General features: G+C 43.6%; 1 protein-coding gene across 13 annotated transcripts in view; it reads left to right on the top strand.

Moving 5' to 3' along the window:
- Positions 1-1934: 1934 nt before the first annotated feature.
- LOC126536996 (uncharacterized) overlaps positions 1935-22658 on the top strand; it is a 615291-nt gene continuing 594567 nt past the window's right edge. For 3 of the 13 annotated variants that reach the window (XM_072287450.1, XM_072287452.1, XM_072287451.1), the window contains exons 1-3: positions 1941-5050; positions 14961-15200; positions 21342-21536. In XM_072287450.1, coding sequence (XP_072143551.1) covers positions 5042-5050; positions 14961-15200; positions 21342-21536 — 444 coding nt within the window. In that variant the 5' untranslated portion in view covers positions 1941-5041. Of the gene's footprint in view, positions 5051-14960; positions 15201-21341; positions 21537-22658 lie in introns of all 13 variants that reach the window. The other 10 variants (XM_072287448.1, XM_055073270.2, XM_072287449.1 and 7 more) reach the window with 9 other exon arrangements.

Below are 22658 nucleotides of genomic sequence, written 5' to 3'. Positions count from 1 at the left end.
AGTGCGAACTGGTGCCCCGTTCCAGGGCAACGTAACTTTTTTCAGGACCCTCGCCAGTTTGCCACTAAGAATGGAGTAATCGGCGCCGGTATCTACAAGTGCACTCATTTTTCTGCCGTCGATCAACGCAGGTATGTCCAGTGAAATCTTGTTGGCGGGAACTGGTTCTTGCGTCGTCGTGTTTTCGTTGTTCTGCGGTCGGCACGATACGAGGTCTTGAGCGCGTCGAGTATCAGCGGCCCCGCCTCGGAAGGTCGCTGACGTCAGTTTTCCCGACGTGGACTTGGTGACCTTCCTTGCGTCGTCCTCGAGGTGGTATCACGAGCAGGGAAATATCGCCGCGGTGATGGTGAGCGTGACTGCCGCTGGGATGTTCCCGGACTGCGCTGCTGCTCGATGAATTCTGCGATGTCGGGAGGCCTCTGGCCAAACCTAGGTCGAGGCGAATCGATGGAAAAACCCCGCAGGTCGAGTCGTCGATAGGGGCACTCCCGATACACATGACCAGCTTCGCCGCAGTGGCAGCACAGCGGTCGTCGGTCGGGTGCTCGCCAAACCTCTGATTTCCTCGCGGGCGTTCGGCGGTCGTCGAAATACGCTAGCGGAGTTGTCGGAGCGGCTTGCGCCGATTGCAACGCGACTGGCGACGCAACATCGAAAGTTTGGGCGGGGCTCAGTAATGGTGTCTTCCCCCGGGACTCACTTGGCAGACGTGGCGCTTCACTGCTGGAAAGAGATGCCTGCAGTGCCTGCTGTACTTCGTTGCGTACGACGCTGGCGAGGGAGCTGACTGGCGGTGGCGACGTACAGTGGTGCTTCTGCAGCTCGTCGCGAACCACTGAGCGAATCAGCTCGCAAAGCAAGGCGACGTCGCACCCGAAGCCTACCGGCGTATCCGGAGTGCAGGCGGAATTTACTTGTCGGTTGTATATGTTCGACCGTTGCTGCAGCGTCTTCTCCATTGCGGTGGCTTCGGTGAGGAACTCCGCGACAGTCTTGGGCGTATTCCGAACAAGACCGCCAAAGAGCTGTTCCTTTACGCCTCTCATCAGATGACGCACCTTCTTCTCTTCCGACATGCTCGGGTCGGCACGCTGAAAGAGACGCGTCATGTCATCCACGTACTACATCGTGACGCTCTCGTTGGGCTTTTGGACGCGTGACTGAAGGGCTCGCTCCGCTTTTTCTCGGCGATCGGGGCTGGAGTAAGTTTCCAGTAGCTTGCGCTGGAATTCAGGCCATGATGACAGGGCACTTTCGCGGTTCACAAACCACGTGCGAGCGCCATCCTGGAGGCTGAAGTAGACGTTCCTGAGTTTGGCGTTGTTGTCCCACTCGTTAAACGCAGCCACGCGCTCGAACTCCGCCAGCCAGTCTTCCACGTCTTCAAATATGTCGCCATGAAAAGCCGTCGGCATTTGGGGGTTCAGCAGCGTTAGGTAAGTCGGTGTCATCCTTTCCGTAGAAGTCGCAGTGGTCGTAGTGATCACTTTATCCTGGAGGTTTCCAAATTCTGGGGCGAGGCTTCGTATTCGCCGGCTTGTGCGGTGAACTGGAGTCAACTCCAATTGTGCGAGGTTCTTGCTGCCCAGTGGGGTCTCCTGCATAAGTTGGGTGTACCCAGCACCTCCACCAAATTGTCGCGTATACCCTGCCGAAGTATACACGCTGAATGGGGATGCAGGCGTTTGTACTTCACGAAACCTAACCATTGACGCGCGATGCCGAGACGAACCTCGTTCTCTTCCTCTTCAGTCCCCTTGCTGTGCCACACCATGTGCCAATGTCACCCTGCCTAGGTACTACGCGGGAGGTTTCTGTCTGATGACAGAAGGAATTCGTGATAAGTTGAGAGAAATGGTCATCGATGAGGAAGGGTATAGCAGCATAGGGAGTGACCATAAACGCATCATTTTAAAAATGAGATATGTAGTTGGGAAAGAGAGCAATGAGCGCAAAATGGCCAGTCCAAATCTGAAGGCTGAACGAATAGCAAATATAGTCACTAGAGTCGAGGAAGATGGCCAAGTAAAGAGTGGGAATAGGGTGAGCTTCCAAGTGTAATAACGACAGAAATACGGAAAGAGAAACAACATGTTCGTTGGAAAGGAACAAAGAAACCGAAAAGCTGGTGGAACAGGGAGATACGAGAAGCGATCGCAGAACGACAGAAAGCATCTCGAGAGCACAGGCAGGCAAAGAAGGCGCAGTTGCCGCAGGATGAAGTAACCAGTAAATGGGAAATATACCGGGAGAAAAAGTCTATGGATTAAATACTGGTGCAAGCAAAATTAAAAGGGGAAAGCGAACGTTGGTTGTCAGAAATACGTGAGAAAAAGAAGGTCGCACCTAGAATATTTGGAACCAGATAAAATTATTAGGCAGGAAGTCAGCAACAATACAACAACATATCCTAGACGAAGATGAAAACAGACTGGAAGGAGAAGTGGCAATAAATTACATCCTAAAAATAACAGCCGAATCTTTCCAAGGCAATGACGAGGTTGTATTTGAAGAAAAAAAGAGCATGAGAGAGACCCAAGTGGAAAAGGAGCTGGTGCTGACAAATTTCAACTGGAAGAAAGCGCAAGAGGAAATTCCTAAGCGCACAGCCACAGGGCTAGACGAGGTTCCCGTTAGGCTGAATAATGAACTAGGACCAACAAGTAAGGAAGCTCTGGTGAAAGCAGTGGAAAAAACTTTAAAAGATAGACGAATACCAGACAGTTGGCGACAAAAAAGAATGAATTTAATTTATAAAGGGAAAGGGGGAGAAAGATAGAATTCACTCGTTTACGGACCGTTGACCATTACATTGGTAATATACAGGCTAGCAGTGCAGGCAATCAAATTAAAGCTTCAAACTTGGGCAGAGAATAATGGCATTTTGGGAGAACTTCAGTATGGCTTCAGAATAGGTAGGCGTTTAGATGATAACTTATTTGTTCTTACTCAGTGTATTGAATTATCAAAAGTAGAAAGCAGACCGTTATATGTGGCCTTTTTAGACATTACAGGAGCCTATGACAACGTAGACCATAACATTTTGTGGGATATGCTGAAAGGGGAAGGCTTAGGTGACGATTGTCTACAGCTTTTGAGAGAGATTTAAATAGAAAATACCGTTTGCATTGAATGAGAAGGGATGAGGAGCGAGGAGAAAGTTCATGTCAACAAGGGACTGAGACAGGGGTGCTCTTTATCCCCGCTGCTGTTTATGATGTACATGGTGAGGATGGAGAGGGCGCTAGAAGGAAGTAATATCGGGTTTAATCTCTCATACAAACAGGCGGGTACAGTAGTTGAGCAGCAGCTCCCCGGTTTATTTTATGCGGATGACATTGTGTTGCTTCTAGCTAACAAGCAAAGTGATTTGCAACGTCTGGCTAATATCTGTGGACAGGAAGGCAACAATTTAGGTTTTAAATTTAGTGTTAGAAAATCAGATGTTATGGTATTCAATGAAAACAGTGAACAGACAGTGGAGATACAGGGCCAGAATACCTCGGGCAACAGAATATAAATATCTTGGTATATGGATAAACGAGGGCAATAGATATGTGGAAACACAGGAAAAAACAATGACAATGAAGGGGAAGAGAAATGCAGCCATAATGAAGCACAGAGCGCTATGGGGATACAGTAGGCAAGAGGTCCTCCGAGGTATGTGGAAAGGTGTAATGGTTCCAGCACTTACTTTTGGAAATGCGGTTGTTTGCTTTACATCAGGGGTACAATCAGAAATCGATGGGAACCAAAGGTCAGTGGGTCGCCTCGCATTGGGCGCTTACAGGAAGACTACAAATGAAGCTGTGAAGGGTGATATGGGCTGGACTAGTTTTGAAGTGAGGGAAGCTCGCGGAAAAATTGAGTACGAAGAACGCCTGAGGAATATGGAAGAAAGTGAATGGGCTGGGAGAGTTTTCAGGCATCTGTACAGGAAAAACATTGATTCACAGTGGAGGAAAAAAAGGAAGAAGCTTACCAGCAAGTATGTGGCCTGTAGGGTGGGCAACACAGCAACAAAGACGGTCAAGCGGAAAGTCAGAGAGGCTGAAATAATCTCATGGGTGGCGGCAATGGAAAGGAAACCTGCCATGAGTAACTACTTAAGAGGAAAAAACGAAATCAGGAAAGAAACAATTTATGATAACTCAAGGGAAGCTCATTACTTTTCGAAGCGAGATCGGGATGCCTTAGAACACGCACCTATAAGGCGAGATATAAGAAGGAACAAGAAGCATGTGCTTGTTGCGGTAAAGCTAGGGAAACTGTGGAGCATGTTTTATTAGAATGTGAAGACGTCTACCCAGCGGGCGATTTAGGAACCACTGGCTTCCTTGAAGCCCTTAGGTTCAGCGGGAGCAGCAGAAAATTAAACATGTCCGCAATAGGCATTAGTAAGAGGCCATTGGAGGATTGGTGGACGAAAAGCAGGGAAACGACAAAAACGGAGACGTGCAAAAGCACAGTTAGCAATAGGGGACCAGAAAATTTGGGTGTGGGAGTTTATAGTGTTTATATTTTTATTTTTTATTCTTTAACTTAGGTGGGACATTAGGCAGTATAATAGCAAGGGCTTGGTGGCGCAACCCACCGCCCTGTTCCAAAGGGGACGCTCATAACATCCATCCACCCATCCTTTTAGGCACCCTACATCCGCGCCCACTGCCTCACCGCATGGGCAGCCAGCGGCTGAGCGTAAACAAACTCCACCGCACTCCGCAATGCCGGAATGTCTGAAAACAAACGACTACAACGCGTGCTAAGAAACCTCCTCCGTAGTGCCGAAGCAGAGTCATATATTCAAGGAGCAAAAGCCCCGAGATTTTCTCTCTCGAGCCCGCTCTCACTCGCGCTCGCCGTGGCGCTTCGGGGAAAAAGTACCTAGAAACGAGGTGCACGCGAGCGGCGCATGGTGGCGCAGCGGCCGAGCACTGGGCCATACTGGGCTTTTGCGTAAACAGAAACACGCTGCCGCGGCACATGCAAGGACCGACAGAGTGGGAATTGAAGCGCACTTTCTGGAAGCCCCTGCCGTATGGGAACGGTAAGCTTTCTGTACTCTAATGAGGGAATAATGGCCGTCGCGTGCTGCAGAGGTGAAGAAGCCCGCAGTAAATGTCGGCCTTATTTGTTTCGCGCTAGGTGTAATGTGAGCGCAGCCGAGGCACCCTACGATGGTGTTTACAAGGCTGAAAGCTGATTCACCTTCATAGTGAAAAAGCAGCGAAATTTAAACAGGGACGGACAGAAGTAATAGATAGTGAATGTGCGCTGCTTTTCACCATGATGATGTTAGCTTTTCCATTTGTGCTTTCTCCAGTAATTCAAAGTGAACGTATACCGGGGCGTTTCTTTTGGCGCTGCCCTGCATGCCATAGCTCCGCAAACTGCGTAAATCAATCGGGACAATCGAAACACTGTGCGCGTGCCTCTTCTCTCAAGCACGTGCTGCGTAATGCCGGTCAGTGCATGGTTAACAGCATGACTGAAGTTGCGGACTTCCTGGTGTGCTTGTCGAAGTCGTAGCTTTACTTTTTATTGCTGCAATGAGTAGTAGTTTACGAAATCAAAGAAAGTGAATGTAAATAATTGTTGAGCACAATTTCATATATAAACTAAACTAGATAAATATGGCCATTCTTCCAATTTTAGCGAGTATTGAGAGGAGAGTTGCAGTATATATTGCAGCAATGATCTGTGAACAAAATTCCGTTTTGAGCCATTTCAAATAGAATAGCTCAATTTCACTCCAGGTATGTCATCATCATTATCAGCCTGGCTACGCCCACTGCACGGCAAAGGCATCTCCCATACTTCTCCAACTACCCCGGTCATGTGCTAATTGTGGCCATGTTGTCCCTGCAAAATTCTTTATCTCATCCGCCCACTTAACTTTCTGTCACCCCCTGCTATGCTTCCCTTCTCTTGGAATCCAGTCTGTAACCCATAATGACCATCGGTTATCTTCCCTCCTCATTACATGTCCTGCCCATGCCAAATTCTTTTTCTTGATTTCAACTAAGATGTCATTAACTCGCGTTCATTCCCTCACTCAATCTGCTCTTTTCTTATCCCTTAACGTTACACCCATCATTCTTTCCATAGCTTGTTGCGTCGTCCTCAATTTAAGTAGAACCCTTTTCGTAAGCCTCCAGGTTTCTGCCCCGTAGGTGACTACTGGTAAGACACAGCTGTTATACACTTTTCTCTTGAGGGATAATGGCAACCTGCTGTACATGATCTGAGAATACCTGCTAAACACACCCCTGCCCATTCTTATTCTTCTGATTATTTGAGTCTCATGATGCAGATCCGCGGTCACTACTAGCCCTAAGTAGATGTATTCCCTTACCACTTCCAGTGCCTCAGTACCTATCGTAAACTGCAGTTCTCTTCCGAGACTGTTAAACATTACTTTAGTTTTCTGCAGATTCATTTTGAGACCTAACCTTCTGCTTTGCCTCTCCAGGTCAGTAAGCATGCATTGAAATTGGTCCCCTGAGTTACTAAGCAAGGCAATATCATCAGTGAATCGCAAGTTACTAAGGTATTCTCCGTTAACTCTTATCCCCAATTCTTGCCAATCCAGGTCTCTGGAATTGGAGATATCGTATCTCCCTGCCTGATGCCTTTCTTTATTGGGATTTTGTTGCTTTCTTTATGGAGGACTACGGTGACTGTGGAGAGCCGCTATATATATCCTTCAGTATTTTTACATACGGCTCGTCTACACCCAGGTCCGTAATGCCTGCTTGATTGCTGACGTTCCGACTAAATCAAACGCTTTCTTGTAATCAATAAAAGCTATATATAATGATTGGCTATATTCCGCACATTTTTCTATCGCCTGATTGATAGTATGAATATGGTCTATTGTTGAGTAGCCTTTACGAAACACTGCCTGTTCCTTTGGTTGACAGGTCTAAGGTGTTCCTGATTCTATTTGCGATTACCTTAGTAAATACTTTGTAGGCAACCGACAATAAGCTGATCGGTCTATAATTTTTCAAGTCTTTAGCGTCCCCTTTCTTATGGATTTACTGTGTACAGGTATTTACTGTGTGGTTAAGTAAGAAGTTGGGTGTAGGAACTTGGGAGTATTGCCAATGTGGGAGTAGTGGGCAGTGTGATGAATACATCTTCGTACCTCTTTGTCCCAGTTGTATCGTCCCCTGGGAGCTGCAAATAGTGATATTGATAGCATAGAATTCTATTTTTTGCCTTTATATATTATTGCAGACTGCCTGAACTATGCATCTACCAACAAAAGCCCTTGTGGCTTTGGCAGAGTATCTATCGACCCAATGCATCTTGTTTGAACCATTTAGCTTAATTCATGCACTTTCCACATTCCAATGTTTGTTCCCTTCTAGTTGAATGGTTTTGCCTTTTCTTCGTTGTTCTTCATAACAATTCTGTGTGCCAATAAACTCACTCTTGCCTAACCAGCTGCTATTACATCAGACTACAGAAAGGTTCAGGCAGATATCAACCAGCACTGACTTGAGGTCTAAATCTTACAAGTGCCATGGACTGCGTGTGTCAAATCTCACACATGTCCAACGTGACAGTCTTTAGCCATTCAAGGTTAGGATATACACAGAAGCATCCACATTTGCCTTTTTGGCACTACCATTGACCACCATCTGGATTTCTGAAAATGGGTCTGAAAAATCGGCCTTCATTACTAGGGCTTCAAGAGGAGCTGGAACCGACGTTGTCAAGTTACTCAGCATCGGTCCTCCATCTGAGTTCTGTACAGCCTGTCTGACCAGTTGTCCAGCTCCACCCGATTATTGTGCACCCTTGCCCTTCAACCTGGTCCTGTGTGTGGCCAGGGTAGCAACATTCCCATGGCCTTCATCTTTGCACCTTGCGCTAACACACCAGTGAATCTGCCCCTACTTTCACAAACACAATTGCACTCCTTTAAACCTTGTGCTGGAAACCCCTTACTCCTACGTCATCATCACCACCTGATGCAACCTCTTTGTGTGCATTTTATCATGACGTCACAGCACATATCCGAAGCCACGTGCCACAACAACTGCTGCCCAGTCTCAATACTTTCCATTTGCCCCATTGCACCCTTTCTGTTTTGCGGGTCCCCTCATCATGGGCATAACATGTCTCCATAGCTGCTGCTTAGGTAAGTCTCCTGAGTTGAATACTACTATAAATGCCCAAGAGGCAAAGAAAACAAAAAGTTGTCACAATGTAAGCAATCTCTCAAATGTTCTAGTGTCTGCTAAACCACACGAGGATCTCAGTTTTTAGTTACATTAGAGCCAAGAATAGAAGCACTAGTAAGATGTTAATAAGGCTCAGTTGGTTCATATTTAGAACTCAAGTTGAACAGCACGCGTAAAACAAAGACACGAAGAAACTATTGTCTGTGGTATTTGTTTTTTCATGTCCTTGTTTTAGTCTCACTGTTCAACCTCAGTCCTAAATAGAAACACCTTTCATTTAGCCCACATGCTCCCGTCCTGAACATAGTCTTTAATCTGATATACAAGGATTACTACTTTTTGCTCATGTATGTACTTGTAAATCCTATTGCAAAGAAGTAAAAGCCACTCCTGGTCCTTCGCTATGTAGGGCACACACTAACAGGGACACTGACTTGGAAGGAAGAGCGACATGAAGTGCAAACTGGTTCATTATCGGATCAAAGCGCATATTTCATTGACACAATGATGTATTGTGACTGCATTGCATGTACAGTGCTCACGGAATGAAACGCAACAGGGAGCATTTAGCATAAGCCTGCATATGTGCCAAGTCCTCAAGAGTACCATGTCACGTCACAAGGAATCTGGTCATCACAGGTGACTTGCACTCCGATCTAAGTGTATGCACCAAAAGTATGTCAATGTGAAACGAACTGCAGCTCGTGGAAACGAAAGTATGCGCAATAGTTATCCCTAAATTGACTCGTTTCATTCCGTGAACGCTGCACACACAGAAAATTCTGACAGTCACGTAGGGTGCAAGAAATATGAGGATGTGATCTGAGAGTATTAGTTGATTTCATTCCCCACTTGTATGCAGCAGCAATGCATCCTTGTGTCCATTCAAACATGTTATTTGATTGAGCACACATGAAGGAAATGACAGTAGCTGTTTAGTTTTTTTGTTTCTCTGTTGCCATCCCAGCCTGCTTTGAAGGTACTATTATTCTTGGCAGAAATGTATGAAATTTAATTATGGAAGCTCAGCGGATGGCGATGATCGGTGATGTGAGTGTTAGTGCACCTTTCATTGCTTTGTTGAATAAAGAACTGAAATTTCTGTGATATGAATTGAAATTAACATCTGAATGTCAGCAAATTCATTTGTTTTTGTTGATTTACAAATATTTACGCTTTTACACCTGTTCTATGATGCGTGAGGCAGTAGGTATAAGCACGACGTGCTTCCTGGAAACAAAGATTGTTGTTGGAAGCTTGTGCCATGTCTGTGTGTCCATGTTCGGTGTCCTAGTCTTGCTTGCTCTACACCAGTATTCCTAAAGGGCGCACTGCTACACCAAAAGTTTAGAATGTGTGCAGTGTTGTCTTGCAACCTTTTCAAGTTCTCAACCATTAAGTATCAGGGCAGCAGTATAAACTTTAACTTCAATTATCAGAAATATACAATTTGCAATGATAGGTAAAAGCTGCAGATTAAGCAGCTTGACTTGGCCTACCTCTCTTGTGACTTGCCAGCAATAAAAAAAAACAGCCTATTCAATAATGTATGCACAAACACACGTGACTTTCTTTTCTCTTCCCTCCACATATACATAGGGTAGCCAACTGGGCAAGACCTTGGTAGGCCTCCCAGCCTTTGTATAAACTTTTTTAAAATTTTAGGATTTACTGCAGTCTGTGGACAAAGTAGGTGGGAATACAAAATAAAAAAGAACCTAGTACGAAATGAAATTCAGAGACCTTATTTTCTTTCTCTATGTAACAATATAGCTTAAAAGTTCTTTTGCATTTGGCATGGCACATACAACAGTACGAATGAACAAGAAGCTTCTTTTGTTGCTGTTGTGTTCACAGAGGAGGGCATTTAAACATGTGCATTTGTAACATTGAAATCTTGTATAAAACCTTGGGCTGGTAGGGCAAAATTGTTTGTTTCATCTCGCAACCTCATTGCGCATCCTTCAGTTTACATCACCTGGCATTGTTATTAAGAGGAAGCTTTAGCTCGGGTGCTCCTGTCTAAGTACATGTAAAAGGACCAAATTGACACCAAATTTGACAAGGTTTGTTGCATTCAAAAGAAAAGCTTGAAATCTAGTGACTGTTGGTTTGAATTTTCGATTTAGGTCATAAATTTTTTATTAAAATTTGTCAAAAATAGGAAATTTTCAGTAAACAAAACTATCAAGTTTACAACTCCGTAACACAGCAATGCTAAAGGAGGTCACCATTCTGTAAATTGAATCTAATAGTACATCTAAAGCGGACAAAATTGGTATGTTACACATGAATCTAAGAAAAGAGTAATACGGAAATACAGCCTTTGCAGAACCCTTGTACATAATGTAAAAAATTCACGTAACGTATAAATTGGCATATCGAATTTGTTCACTTTGAATGGTCTAATGGATGCCGTTTACAGAGCCGCGGTATCTGTTCTTGATGCAGAGCTATTCATTTGTAAACTTCGTGCGTGTATTTTTTTCAACCTTGCGAATTCTTTAAAGTTCTTTTAATAAAATTCAGGTCCTAAATCGAAATTTTTCTTCAAACAGTCACTAGAGTTTAAACTTTTCTCTCAAATGCAACAAACTTCATTAAAATTGGTCCAGGCCTGGGTTATCTCAGAAAAGCGTTTTTGCATTTTACATGTATATTTGAATAGGCCGTGTCAGAGTTCTTCAGTGCTGCCCAGTGAGGAGAGCTGGCTGTGACGCCACATGCGCGTTCACACATGTGAACACACGTCGCTGGTGCCTGTTTTAGATGAAAGAGCTTGCAGGTGAAGAAAATGATATGCAGATTCCATGTACTGTGGGAATGAATGTAAGAGAAGCTATCAGTGCTGCTTGCTTTGATTGATGATAATTAGCAGTGATCTTGACAGCGAATGTTTAATTTTATTAAACCAATGTTCGTTTAGTGCAATACGAGAGTGAGTTGATGTTAAGCTTGACCTGGCATGCACCATTGCTGTTTGTCTGTGTAGTGCACAGAACACGCAATGAGACCTGCTTGCTCGAGGAGTTGTGCTCCATTGTTCATAACGTCTGGGAAGGTTAGCATTGTCATTGCCTCACATGGCACATCACACCATGGCAGAAGTGTAAACTTCAATTGAAATATCGGGCTGCAGTATGCCAAAACCACAGTCAGAATATGAGGCATGCCATAGAGGCGGACTTGGGTGTCTGGATTAATTTTGACCCCCTAGAGTTTTTTAACGTGTACCTAAATCTTAGTACACAAGTGTTTTTGTATTGTGCCCCCGTCGAAATGCGGCTGCCGCAGTCGGGATTAAACCAGGGACCTCAAGCAATTTGATTGCCACAAAGCCACTGGATTGGGCACCGAAGTGTTGATTGGACGGGCAACACATCCACAGTGTTGCCTAGACGCTATGGTGGTTTGATGCAGCTTTGCGCCTGCACGCCATACGTCCACTTCACAAATGTGTATGGTGCTTACTTTTCACAAATCGTAGAATTATACCATACCATACGTTGAATTTATCCAGTTTGTCTGCAACTGCTGCCGTGTTTAGAAGTAGCGTTTCCTTGCCTTCCACCCATGTATCAGAGCTGTGAGCAAAGGGTAACAAGGCTGTTATTCACTCGTGTTGTGACTGGGTCGGTTCTACCCATTCTCTGCCTCCTCTCCCTACTTCCTCTCTACCGTTCTATCTACTTATTCTCTGGACATGGCACTAGCATAATCATATTGTGTTATTTGATGGCTCTGCTGTACTTCAGCGTGCATATAGCTGCAACAGTATTCTATCACAGTGCATTGCGACTTCACTGTGTGCCTGCTGTGGTCTTTTCTGTGGGGGTGTGTCCATGTGCATGCATGGTTTACCAATAATTTTCATGGGCACTTATCTTGAACCTAGATATAATCAGTGCCTAGCGCATCTCTGCTATATCATCTTCTGCATAACACATTTGCTACTATGACAGTGGTTCCAATTATTAAACTGATGTTGTTGCCTGTCTTCGTTAATGCTTGTTCCCAATTGTGTTCTTTAAATAAAAGGACGCGATCCTGTCGGAATGCTGTCTGGTCATAGAGCATCATGGTAAGAGCCAGAGCTGACTTGGGCAAAGTATGTAAAAAGATAAACAGATCCAATGCACGTGTGGGAATTTATGTGAAGTGAACCTTTAGTGCAGCAGTTATATCCTGTAAAACTAAATGCGATACACACAGTTGTGTTTATTTTTATCCTACGTGATGTGTAACATCATGTAATGTTAATCCATTGCACAGGTCATGCACTAGGCCCATGTGTTCTTGCACTAGGCCCATTGCATGCCAGATGATAGTGCTTTTTTGATTGCCTCAGTTCTCACTGTAAAATTTCTCGCATCTTTATTGCATTGTGAAAGCATATAGCAGCTCAGTTCTATAAAAAAATTAAAATCTTTCGGGGAAGTTCTTATGATACATCTTATCCGTGTTAGCTAAAGTATTGTTTTTTACCAAAATAAATAATATAATCGTAGTGTTGTATAAGTGGTCAATCTAACCATCAAAGTAAATTGGGTTTCAAATGATTAGGTATTTTATCATAATTTATTGAAAAAGCAAGTGTAAAAACTATGTAAATCAAGTGCTATTGTGGCACTGTCCTAAACCTTGAAAAACTTCACAATATTCATACACTAGCATCACTTCCCTAAAGCAAACAATCTGTCTACCAACACTGAAGTCGTTCCATGCCATACCACGCTTTTGTTTCGTTCATTCCTTGTTCAACAACCCATGTTCAAGGCACCACCTGCTTGAACTAGCATTGTGAACCTCCTCTTGTATCAGACACAGTTCTTCTACGGCATGTTTCCCTGGCCGCATAACCTGACCATGTCTTTCCTGATGTATTTGTTTTTCCGGAGTGACCACTTCGTTACTGGTACTGGCTGCAGAAAATTTCGTGGGTACCTAGCAAATTACTTTGAATTACCCTTGTTTCCTGTTTTCATCATTTCTTTTCAAAGCAATCTCAAAGGTCTACCTATGTCAACCCTTCCACCTAGTACATTTTTTCGCTTATGTATACCACTTTGCTGATTTACTTTATAATTTTATGTTTGCCTGTTCAAGTTGTACCAAATCAGCATTGTGTTTTTTGTGGTTCACTTTATTTCTGTTCTTTTCCTTCTTTTTCACAATCGCCTTTATGTGAGACCTTTGTTTAGGCTAGCTGGTATACTCGTTAGGCATAGGCAGGAACCAAGAAGGGACGCACACTCAGGGTGGGTGTACACATTTAAATTGGAAAATGTGAGTTCTTCGCACTGCCCTACGCATATCATCACGTGTGTTTTTATTGCTGCTCTTGTGTAACGCCTTCGGACCTACAAGGTGATAATTAATAAGATAATAAAAAAAACTGTGGTATGTTCATTTTTTGCAACTTAGCAGTAACATTAATGAAAAAATAATCAAATGCACCAGAAACCCTTTAAACAAGGTGCACTTAAAAAAAAAAATTTGCCGTAACTTTATCGGTGCTGCTTCCAGAAACAAGCTCTAGATATGACATTTTGTGCCAGATGCCTTTTTCTTTTCTTTTTTTCATTCTAAAAAAAGATCACTATAGCAAACAACCTAAAAATCAGAAAATAAAATGCTGGTGCATAGGTTTGTATTCTTTGCTATAACCGGTGAAATTACAAAAAAAGAACTATTATTCAAATGCAAGAAATATTTTCTTAACCTTCCTTTAGACAATTTATCACCGCACGTGACTTAGTTAGCTGTCACTTTGCACGGAGGATTGGTTGAACTTTCTTTTTAGCTGTATGGCATGACAACCTGCATTGTTTGAATGACAGCAGAGTATGACCTTCACGTTTCTTCACTGCCTCCGTAGGAATGTGCTCAAACAGAAATTTTGTATAAAGAAGACTGCGATGATGAAGTCTATTGATAGAAGTACTAACTATGCTAATTTGCTCAGCTTGTTTCTGCTCACATTTTGCAGTGAGTGTAGATATAACCACACCTGCAGGCATTGCTTACCAGTTTTGTCTACAATGAAAACCTAAAGTGGGTGTTGTCTGCTACAATGCAATGGTTGTTCGCAGCACGGTGTTCTCTTCAAAGGGTGCCACAGTTCCACTGTTGTGGAATGAACATGTTTTGAATGGTACTGCTGCAGACAATGCCCATTTTGTATTTACTAGCTTGTAGAAAATGTCTTGCGATAGATTTTACTGTGGTCACTGTGGTATCTTTTAGCTACTTGTGCTTATTCCTGCAATGCTTCTATTAATGTTCTGCGTAGCCACTCTTCCTTATAGTGGGCTGCATATAGATATAGTTCAAATAGAAGATTGTGAAGTGTGGACCTTAAAAGTAAAGCATACAATTTCTGCATTCTACCAATCTCTAAAGTCGAGATTGGAGGATAAAAGTAGCTTGACAAGTGAGGATTGTTCGAGTGACGGCACGGAAATTGATTGGCACGACATTAAAAGACAGAAAGATGACAGTATGATTCAGAGAGCAAATGTTAGGAATTGATATTCTAGCTGAAATCAAAATAATTAAGTTGTGTTGGACATGTAATGTGCAGAGCAAATAATCAGTGGTCTGTTGCTGAACGAGTGCGAAGGGAACGAGAAGGATAGTTGAGGACTGCAAAGCAATGAAATTTGCATGCATAGTAGGTAGCATGGCTGATCTGAGCTTGGAGTGATTGGAGGTCTCTGGAAGTGGTCTTGAAGTAGGCTGAAGATGCTACCTTGCGTGCAGCGTGGGAATGACCAGTCCGTGCTGCACCTGTGCGCGCTCCGAGGCGACTGGTCCGACATCCAGCCTGGGTTGCTGGAGTCGGGAGCACTGGAGGTGCAGGATTGGCTGGGGCGGACTCCGCTCTTTCTCTGCGTCATGCTGGGGGACAGCCAGGGGGCGCAGCTGCTGCTTCGTGCTGGGGCCAGGTCTGACCACGGCGACCATGCTGGCCAGACGCCTCTGCACTTAGCCGCACGCAAGGCAAGTGGCAGCTGGTTTATGACAAATTTGTCGTTATTATTTGTGTAAGACCTTCCCTCGTTTAATGCCTGCACGCCCCTCCCCTTTGTGTAGGTTTCAAGGTTTGAAGGTGTTATTGAAAAATATGTGGATACAGGAAAGTATATGGTAAACATTAGTACAGAAGGAGGTCCCACAGTCTAAACTGGCGAGGGGACCTCCCGTGCTAAGTACAAAAAATAATCACATACAGACAGGCAGTGTTGTTGCAGCTCAATGAAACAGCATTAGCAAAGATATATTAAACAATGAGAATACATAACTTCATTAGAACATCATTATACAGAGAAATATACATAAAACGAATTAAGTACTAGACGGTGATAGATAATGTAAAGGGTATAAAGCAAAACACTGTTTGTTGTCAATAAAGGTCATTCATTACTAACAGGCTGTTGACCACAAGGGAATTTTCAATGCTTTATGAAATGAATGTTCTGAATTGATGCACTTGATGTTCATAGGCAATGAATTCCAATACGTTATTCCCGAAAAGAGCACTGTCTGCTTGCCATAATTTGTGTATACTTTAGGTAATAACATATTATTTTGTTCCGAGAATCTTGTATTATTACGGTTGAGTAGTTGGGGGCAGAAATATTATTAATGACAGTACCTTGGTTTCGTATGAGATAAATTAAAAGACCAAGTTTTAGCTGTAACGAGTAAGTGAGCAGAAGGATTTTTAGATTCTGGTAAAGTGGGAGGGCAGATGCTAGCTAGGTGAGGACTAAATGTAATCGGGCATACTGCTTGGTTTTGTAAGTGATGAAGGCATGACATGTGTGCTTCATACCTGTTTCCCCTTGAACTGAGGCAATATATCGGGTGACTATGTATGAATGCATAATACAGTGACCGTAAGATGTGTTGCTGAAAGTAATGTTGAGATTTGATTAATGCACGTAAACCAAAACCAGTTTTTTTAACAAGGGATATGGTATGTTTGTTAAATTTCAGATGCAAGTCAAGAACGATGCCAAGAAATGTGGCTGTATCAGATGGATAAATTATGGCGTTATCTAGATTAAGACTCGCAACTAAAGAGGTTTGCTTATGACGAGTATGAAAAATCGTGAAGCATGTTTTTGTGGCGTTTATTTGCATCGCATTCTCAAGGTAACAAGACGAGATTTTTCAACGGTCTTTGTTTAGTCGTGTTGTTAAGTTATTAAGGTCTTTATCTCCAGCAAATATAGTTGTATTATCAGCGTAAAGTATGCATTCTGAATTGTTAAGGCAATTAGGCAAGTCATTAATATACAAAAGAAAAGGAAGAGGGCCTAAAATGGATCCTTGCGGAACACCTTGATTAGTAGTTATTGGCTGCGATATGGGCATCAGCGAATTGGACAACCTGGGTACGGTCAAGTTAGATAACTCTGTAAAAGGGTTAGAGCAGGTTAGAGTGCAAAAATTTTGAAAAAAAGTTCACGCAGAAGCTCCTCTGGGAGTTATTTAAAACGTGCGCAAGCATTTGCTACTAATCACCTGCTTTTCGCCGTCGTCTGCTGCTGTGTTTAATATAATGGTGAGAAACACTGCTGTGTTTGGTATAATGGTGAGAAACAGTGCGATAGAGCAATGGAGAAGCACGGTTGCCATGCTTTGATGTTAATCAAACCAGCATAAGATGACGGGGTCGTGCAGCCTGTAGCGTCATTGTCTGGCAGCATGAGCTTCTGTTGTTGCTGTAGCTCTTAGTCGCCATCATCATCCATTAACTCTTGTTGCTGTTATTCCCTGCTCGTCCCAGGTGCCTCCTTGTGTTTTCTGTCATTTCTGAACTGAACAGTGCATCCTGTGATGTTAATGACATTCAAATACATTTTGTCAAATATGTATTTGATCTCATATCTGATCAACTAGCATATTTATATAATTATGTTTACAATCTGTGCAATTTCCTTCAGGCACGCAAATTGCCAGGGTAACCGTTCTGCACAAAAAAAGGCAATATAAGTGACTTCTTAAGTTATTGGCAAATTATTGACATTTGACAATGAATGTCATACTGTGTATACATGGCTTAGTGGGCACTGGTTGGGCTGTAGGCACTGATCATTTCCTGTGAGCCCACAAGCAACCTAATAAGTTAACACCAATGTTAGAGTTCTATTTACTGACTAACATAAGTGCTAGTTGCAAACATCCAATCAACCCTCGAATGTAGTTAAGCTACAGTGCACAGTACTCGTCTGTGTAGTTGTCCATTTCTACACTCACCATTTTGTTAGTGTGGAAATTACTGACTAGGCTGACACGGCAAATGTGTCAGGAGCTTTTAATAGTTGCAATAAATCTTTGGGTTGGGCTAGTTGGTTCAGACAGGGCAGTGGAAAGAAACACGGACAAACAAGGGACAGATATACTGGGGGGAGGCAGACTTCAATCTATGTTTCAGAAATCGAAAGCAAGCACAATATGAATAAACATCTATCTGACATGTGCAACCGGAAGGTTGATAAAGGCAGAGGGAGAACATAATTGTAGCTTTGGATGTGCACCAAATCTTACACTGCCACCAGTACTTTTGTGATGCCAAGTACAAAGGCTGAACATGCAACTCATGCAAATGTCCATGCACAACAGCTACAACGCACACTGGGGCAGCATGTGAAGGACTGAAATGACTGGAACCTGTGGTAGGTGTCAAAAAGTCATCAACCTACCTGTATAGGATCGTTAGTTTGAAGTAACAGTTTGTATAGGGTTGTTAGTTGCACCAGTGCTCAGTGATATTTTCCTCTCATCTATTGATCATTGCTTTAATTTTTCTGGGGCAAGATTGCCCAAGCATATTGCTTTCTGAATGTTCGCTTGTGCTCTCGTGATTGGCTGGCACCGTGCTTTCATCAGCAGTCATCAGTGTTGCAAGGTGGGAGCGCAACTGAAACACCTCCTACTCGGTGATGTAGTAGACAACGTGTACGCTCTGAAAGTGAGGTGTTTGACCGATCTCGCCCTGGTGTTCGGCTTCTGCATATACTTGGTGTTTCTACATGTCTCTAGTGGTGTCACTTTTGAAAAGACCTGGTTTCAAGTATAATTGACCAGTTTTCCTTTGTTTCAAGTGGCCCCAGGTCCACTCACAAGATGCGTAATGGAAACTGCCTACAGTTCCTCAATTTACACTCTTAGGCAAGGTTGGGTGTTGTTGTGTGGCAGAGATACACCCTTTTGGGTGTATCTCTGCCACACAACAATAATCGTCATTTGCCTTGCTTGCGTTTCCTTTCTTGAAAACGCCGCGCCTGCAACTTTCCTGTTGGGAATGCTATGTCATGCTGATAACGCGCATGCTGTTCGTTACTGGAAAGTACCGGGCTCGCCGCGTTAAAGAAAGGAAATGTGGACCAGACAGATGATGATTACTGTTGTGTGGCAAAAGGGTGTAATTTTGCCTAAGAGTGTACAGCTCTTCTTTAAGTGTGATCATTTCTGCTGAAGGCCCCAAAGAGCTTTGGTACTGCACAAATAGTGCTCATTCTAGGATAACAAAAAGTGCAGTTATGACTATGTTGTGGCTCAACTCGCCAAAATATGTTTTCCAAGAATCAAAGGAAGTTTTAGTTGTCAAGCCAAGCGCTTGACCAAAGCTGCTTACTTGACAATTAATTCCGCGTGCTCGTGAACGCATTCTACAGCATTTGACGGCATTTGGGCAACACAAGCCATCAATTGCTGTAAAAGGGCCACATCATTTATGATGCCTTACTCCCAGCAGAATGTGAAGCCAACTGCCAACTGGCACGAGATAAAGTCTTTTTCATGTAAATTGGCAAAACTGCAATGATACACAAATAGTGAGAGAGATGCTTCACAGATCCCTACTGTCCCCCCGTCCACCCATGTCTTGTGGCCTTGTGGCACAGGGCAGGCAGGCCATTGTTTTAATGACAGTTCAGCACTTAAAGAAAAATCAGAGAACCACCCATTCGTAGCATTTGCTACAAAGGAAACCCATACGGGTTCCTCAAAGAAAAGCCTCGTAGTTGAAGAAAAATTCGTCCTGGTCCGGGACTCGAACCCGGGACCACCGCCTTTCCGGGGCAGCCGCTCTACCATCTGAGCTAACCAGGTGGCTAGCAGATGGCAGGGTGAAGTTGAATTTGTCAGCAACTCAAAGCAAAGGCAAGAATGGTACGAATGGATGGATGTCTGATTTTTACTTAGTTAACCTTAGTTAATTACTTCTCTCCACCTTGCGGGTTTCCGCAGAACTATTACGTCAAACTCTTGCCTTTTGCCACCTTCACCTTCTTGCCTTCTTTTCACCTTCTTGCCTCTTGCCACCTTCATGGATGCATGGCTTACCGAAGTTTTGCAAGAGCAGCTTTGCCATCTGGTTTCTTCAGCCCGAGAATCACTTCTATGTCAACAGCATAGGTGATGGACATTTACATTATCTCCACATAATTTCCGAGCTGCCAGATGGTCTTCTTTTGGAGCTCTGACTTCGACAGGCCCGGGCATCTATATAAGAACCTTCTGCAGGTCGGGATTTTGCACTGCAGTATCATTGTGGCTGCGCCTCGCTCACAACCTACGCTGCCTGGTACATCTCTTTGGGATCGCATGAACCCGACACTACCAACGACAACACAATCAGCAGAATTTACATGGACTTTACCATTGGACTTTATTTCAATTGTGCTTCACACTAGGAATGGGGCTGTGTAGCTGCACAACTGTTGCCTCCAAAGAAGAAGAAGATGGGCTCACGTGCAGGTAGCGGGAAAGTAGAACACACTAGCGCGCTCGACCTGAGCAGTCGTGGTGTTGGCCGCTTCGGAGATCCCACTGCACCATGGCTGGACGGCCTACATAAGCCGTTGCTACGGCGGCTACCTCTTCACACTCCCTCTCACAGTCTCATTGTTATTAGTTTTGGATGGTTGTGTTCCCCACCTTTAATGGTTTTGTTTTTGACCTTTATGTGGGTTATCTTGGTACAATTCATTTGCTTTGAAAATTTATATGCATAGGTTTGATAAAAATTAGTTTAGGACCACCTGGTTCATCATTCAGCTGTTCTTTTTTCTGCAGAAGGTGCTTATTCACTGACCTTTATTGCCATGTTTTGTGGTTGTTGTTTGTAAGCTTTACATGTTCACTCGCATGCATAGGGCACTTTGTGTGGCATGTTCATGGAGCTGTTATGCACTATTTTCTTTTATCTACCTGTGGTTTCAGTCATATTGATTCTTTATATGCTGCCCCAGTGCATGTTGTAGCTGTTGCACATGGCCATTTGCATGAGTTGTGTGTTCAGCCTTTGTACTTCGCGTTACCATAAGTACTGGTGGCAGGGTTTAAGATTTGGTGTATATCCAAAGCTGTGATGATGTTCTCTGTCTGCCTTTATCGACATTCTGTTGGCATATGTCAGGTGGACATATTTTCATACATCGCCGGCTTTGTATTTTTGAAATATAATTTGAAGTCTGCAAGGGCCCTGTTTATGAGTCCCTCCTTTTGTGCTACCCTCTCTATACTTAAAATAGTGACTATAGCTATAACTTCAAGTGACTGATGTGTGTAGGCACGCCCACCAAAAAATGTCCAAGTATGAGACTGTTGCCACACTTCCCTGATGGCAGGAGAATTTTAAGCTTTTCCGCCTAATTCATTAATGTGACCGAGTCCATGATGTGCCAGTGCTCTCTCGTAAGAATAAACTTTGTACTAGTGATAGTCTAGCTGCCTCTGCCAATGACAAGCTTAGCCAACATGTTCGTTATGGTGGCATAAGGAGCTTCCAGGCGCTCTGTTCAAGGAAGCCAGACACGTCTCATAATTGAACATGTAGGCCATGTCATTGTCCACCTTCGTCATCGTGGAGTTCCTCCTGTGCCCAATATGTTCAATTCTGAATATCGCCAACCAGACCAACATGACTTCGTTTCGAAATTCCTTCTCTGACAGTGTGTGGATCATTCAGTGAATTCTGTAGCCCTGTACTGCATGTCACTTGCTATGTTAATCTCGGTTCGTGTTCTGTGTGCTCGAGACTAAGCAAGCTACCTTGGAGCTAGGGACATTGTTTGCACTCTAATTATGCCGTGCCGTCTGTGCCTGCTGACCTAACAACGTGTGCAGGGCCACCGGAGCCTGGTACGCCTTCTGCTGGCTGCAGGTGCACCTTGGGCGAGGGGGGATGTGCATGGATGCACTCCCCTGCACTGTGTGGTAGCAGCGGCAGCCAGCTGGCCTGCACAGCTGGCACGAAGCATCCTAGGCATGCTGCTCGACTGCATGGATGTCAGCCAAGTGGACCTGCAGGACAAGTTGAAGGTGAGGCTGGCCAACTTAGTCTCATTGGTTCATTGCAGGAAGGCAGATAAAAAGGGACCATTTGAATTGAGTTCCCATTGGCAAGTCTTGCCTTTTATGTGTAAAGTGTACCTCGAAGCTGCAGTAACTCAAGTTTATTTAGTGCAACCTTGACTAGGTGGGTGTTGACTGAGGCCTATCGTGTCTGTCTAGCAGGTCACATGTTTGTCATAACCATGCTCCACGGACACAGAAATTGAAAAAAAAAAATGGTGAACTTGGCGAGCTGGTATGGATGAATTGTTAGAAAGAGCCGAAAGGGGAAAATGATGGCATATATGGGAGAAGAGTGCTTACTATCAACTGAAAAAGTTGGTATCATTTAAAATTTACAAGTGCTTTGTAGTACCTTAAAGTTCAAAGCCATTTGCACAGTGCCACAAAGATGTGCTTAATGGAATTAAAATGTCACGGCACTTGCAGTGTTGTGCATTTTCACAATTCATTCAGTTGTTCAAAGCATACTCTTGCTCTGAATATTAACTGTGGCTACACACGAAAAACACATTTTTGAAGTACTCAACTGAAAGAATTCAAGCCTCCATAAAAGGTGCCCATTGCGTTATTGTTCTCTTGAACGCTTGCCTGCTGAATAAATTTGCTGATGGTATTATGATTGGCAAGCAAAGTTACTGCAGCAACATTGCTACGTAAATGCTACATCATTATCAGTAGTGAATCCATGTGTGTTGTTTTTTCGTCTAGTCTCTGATCGCGCTGCAAGACCATGAGCTACAGTGTGAAATTTAATACTAAAAGCCCACAAGGGTGACACTCTTAGACAAATGTTCAAATTGCTTAGAAATAAATGAATTGCTCAGAAATTGCTGGCCCATTATCAGTAGCAATCGACTCTGAAAAGCCCTGTCTGCTAAAAATGGAAAACAGTTAGTCATTGGCATCCTGTGAAGTAGCAGAAGACATGGAACAGATCTCTGGGCATTTCGAATAATTAGCTATCAATGTCATGGCATAGGCTGGCCGTGGTAAGAACTTACTATATGTCCATTCCAAATTTTTGCCACATGCACTGTGCCCATTATACAGGCTGAAGTGGAGTGAAAAATAGCTTAGCAAGTTAAT

Source organism: Dermacentor andersoni, chromosome 3 (genome assembly GCF_023375885.2).
Source record: "Dermacentor andersoni chromosome 3, qqDerAnde1_hic_scaffold, whole genome shotgun sequence".
NCBI lineage: Eukaryota > Metazoa > Arthropoda > Arachnida > Ixodida > Ixodidae > Dermacentor > Dermacentor andersoni.
Note: the sequence above shows the minus strand (reverse complement) of the source record. Positions and strands in the feature narration are given on the sequence as shown.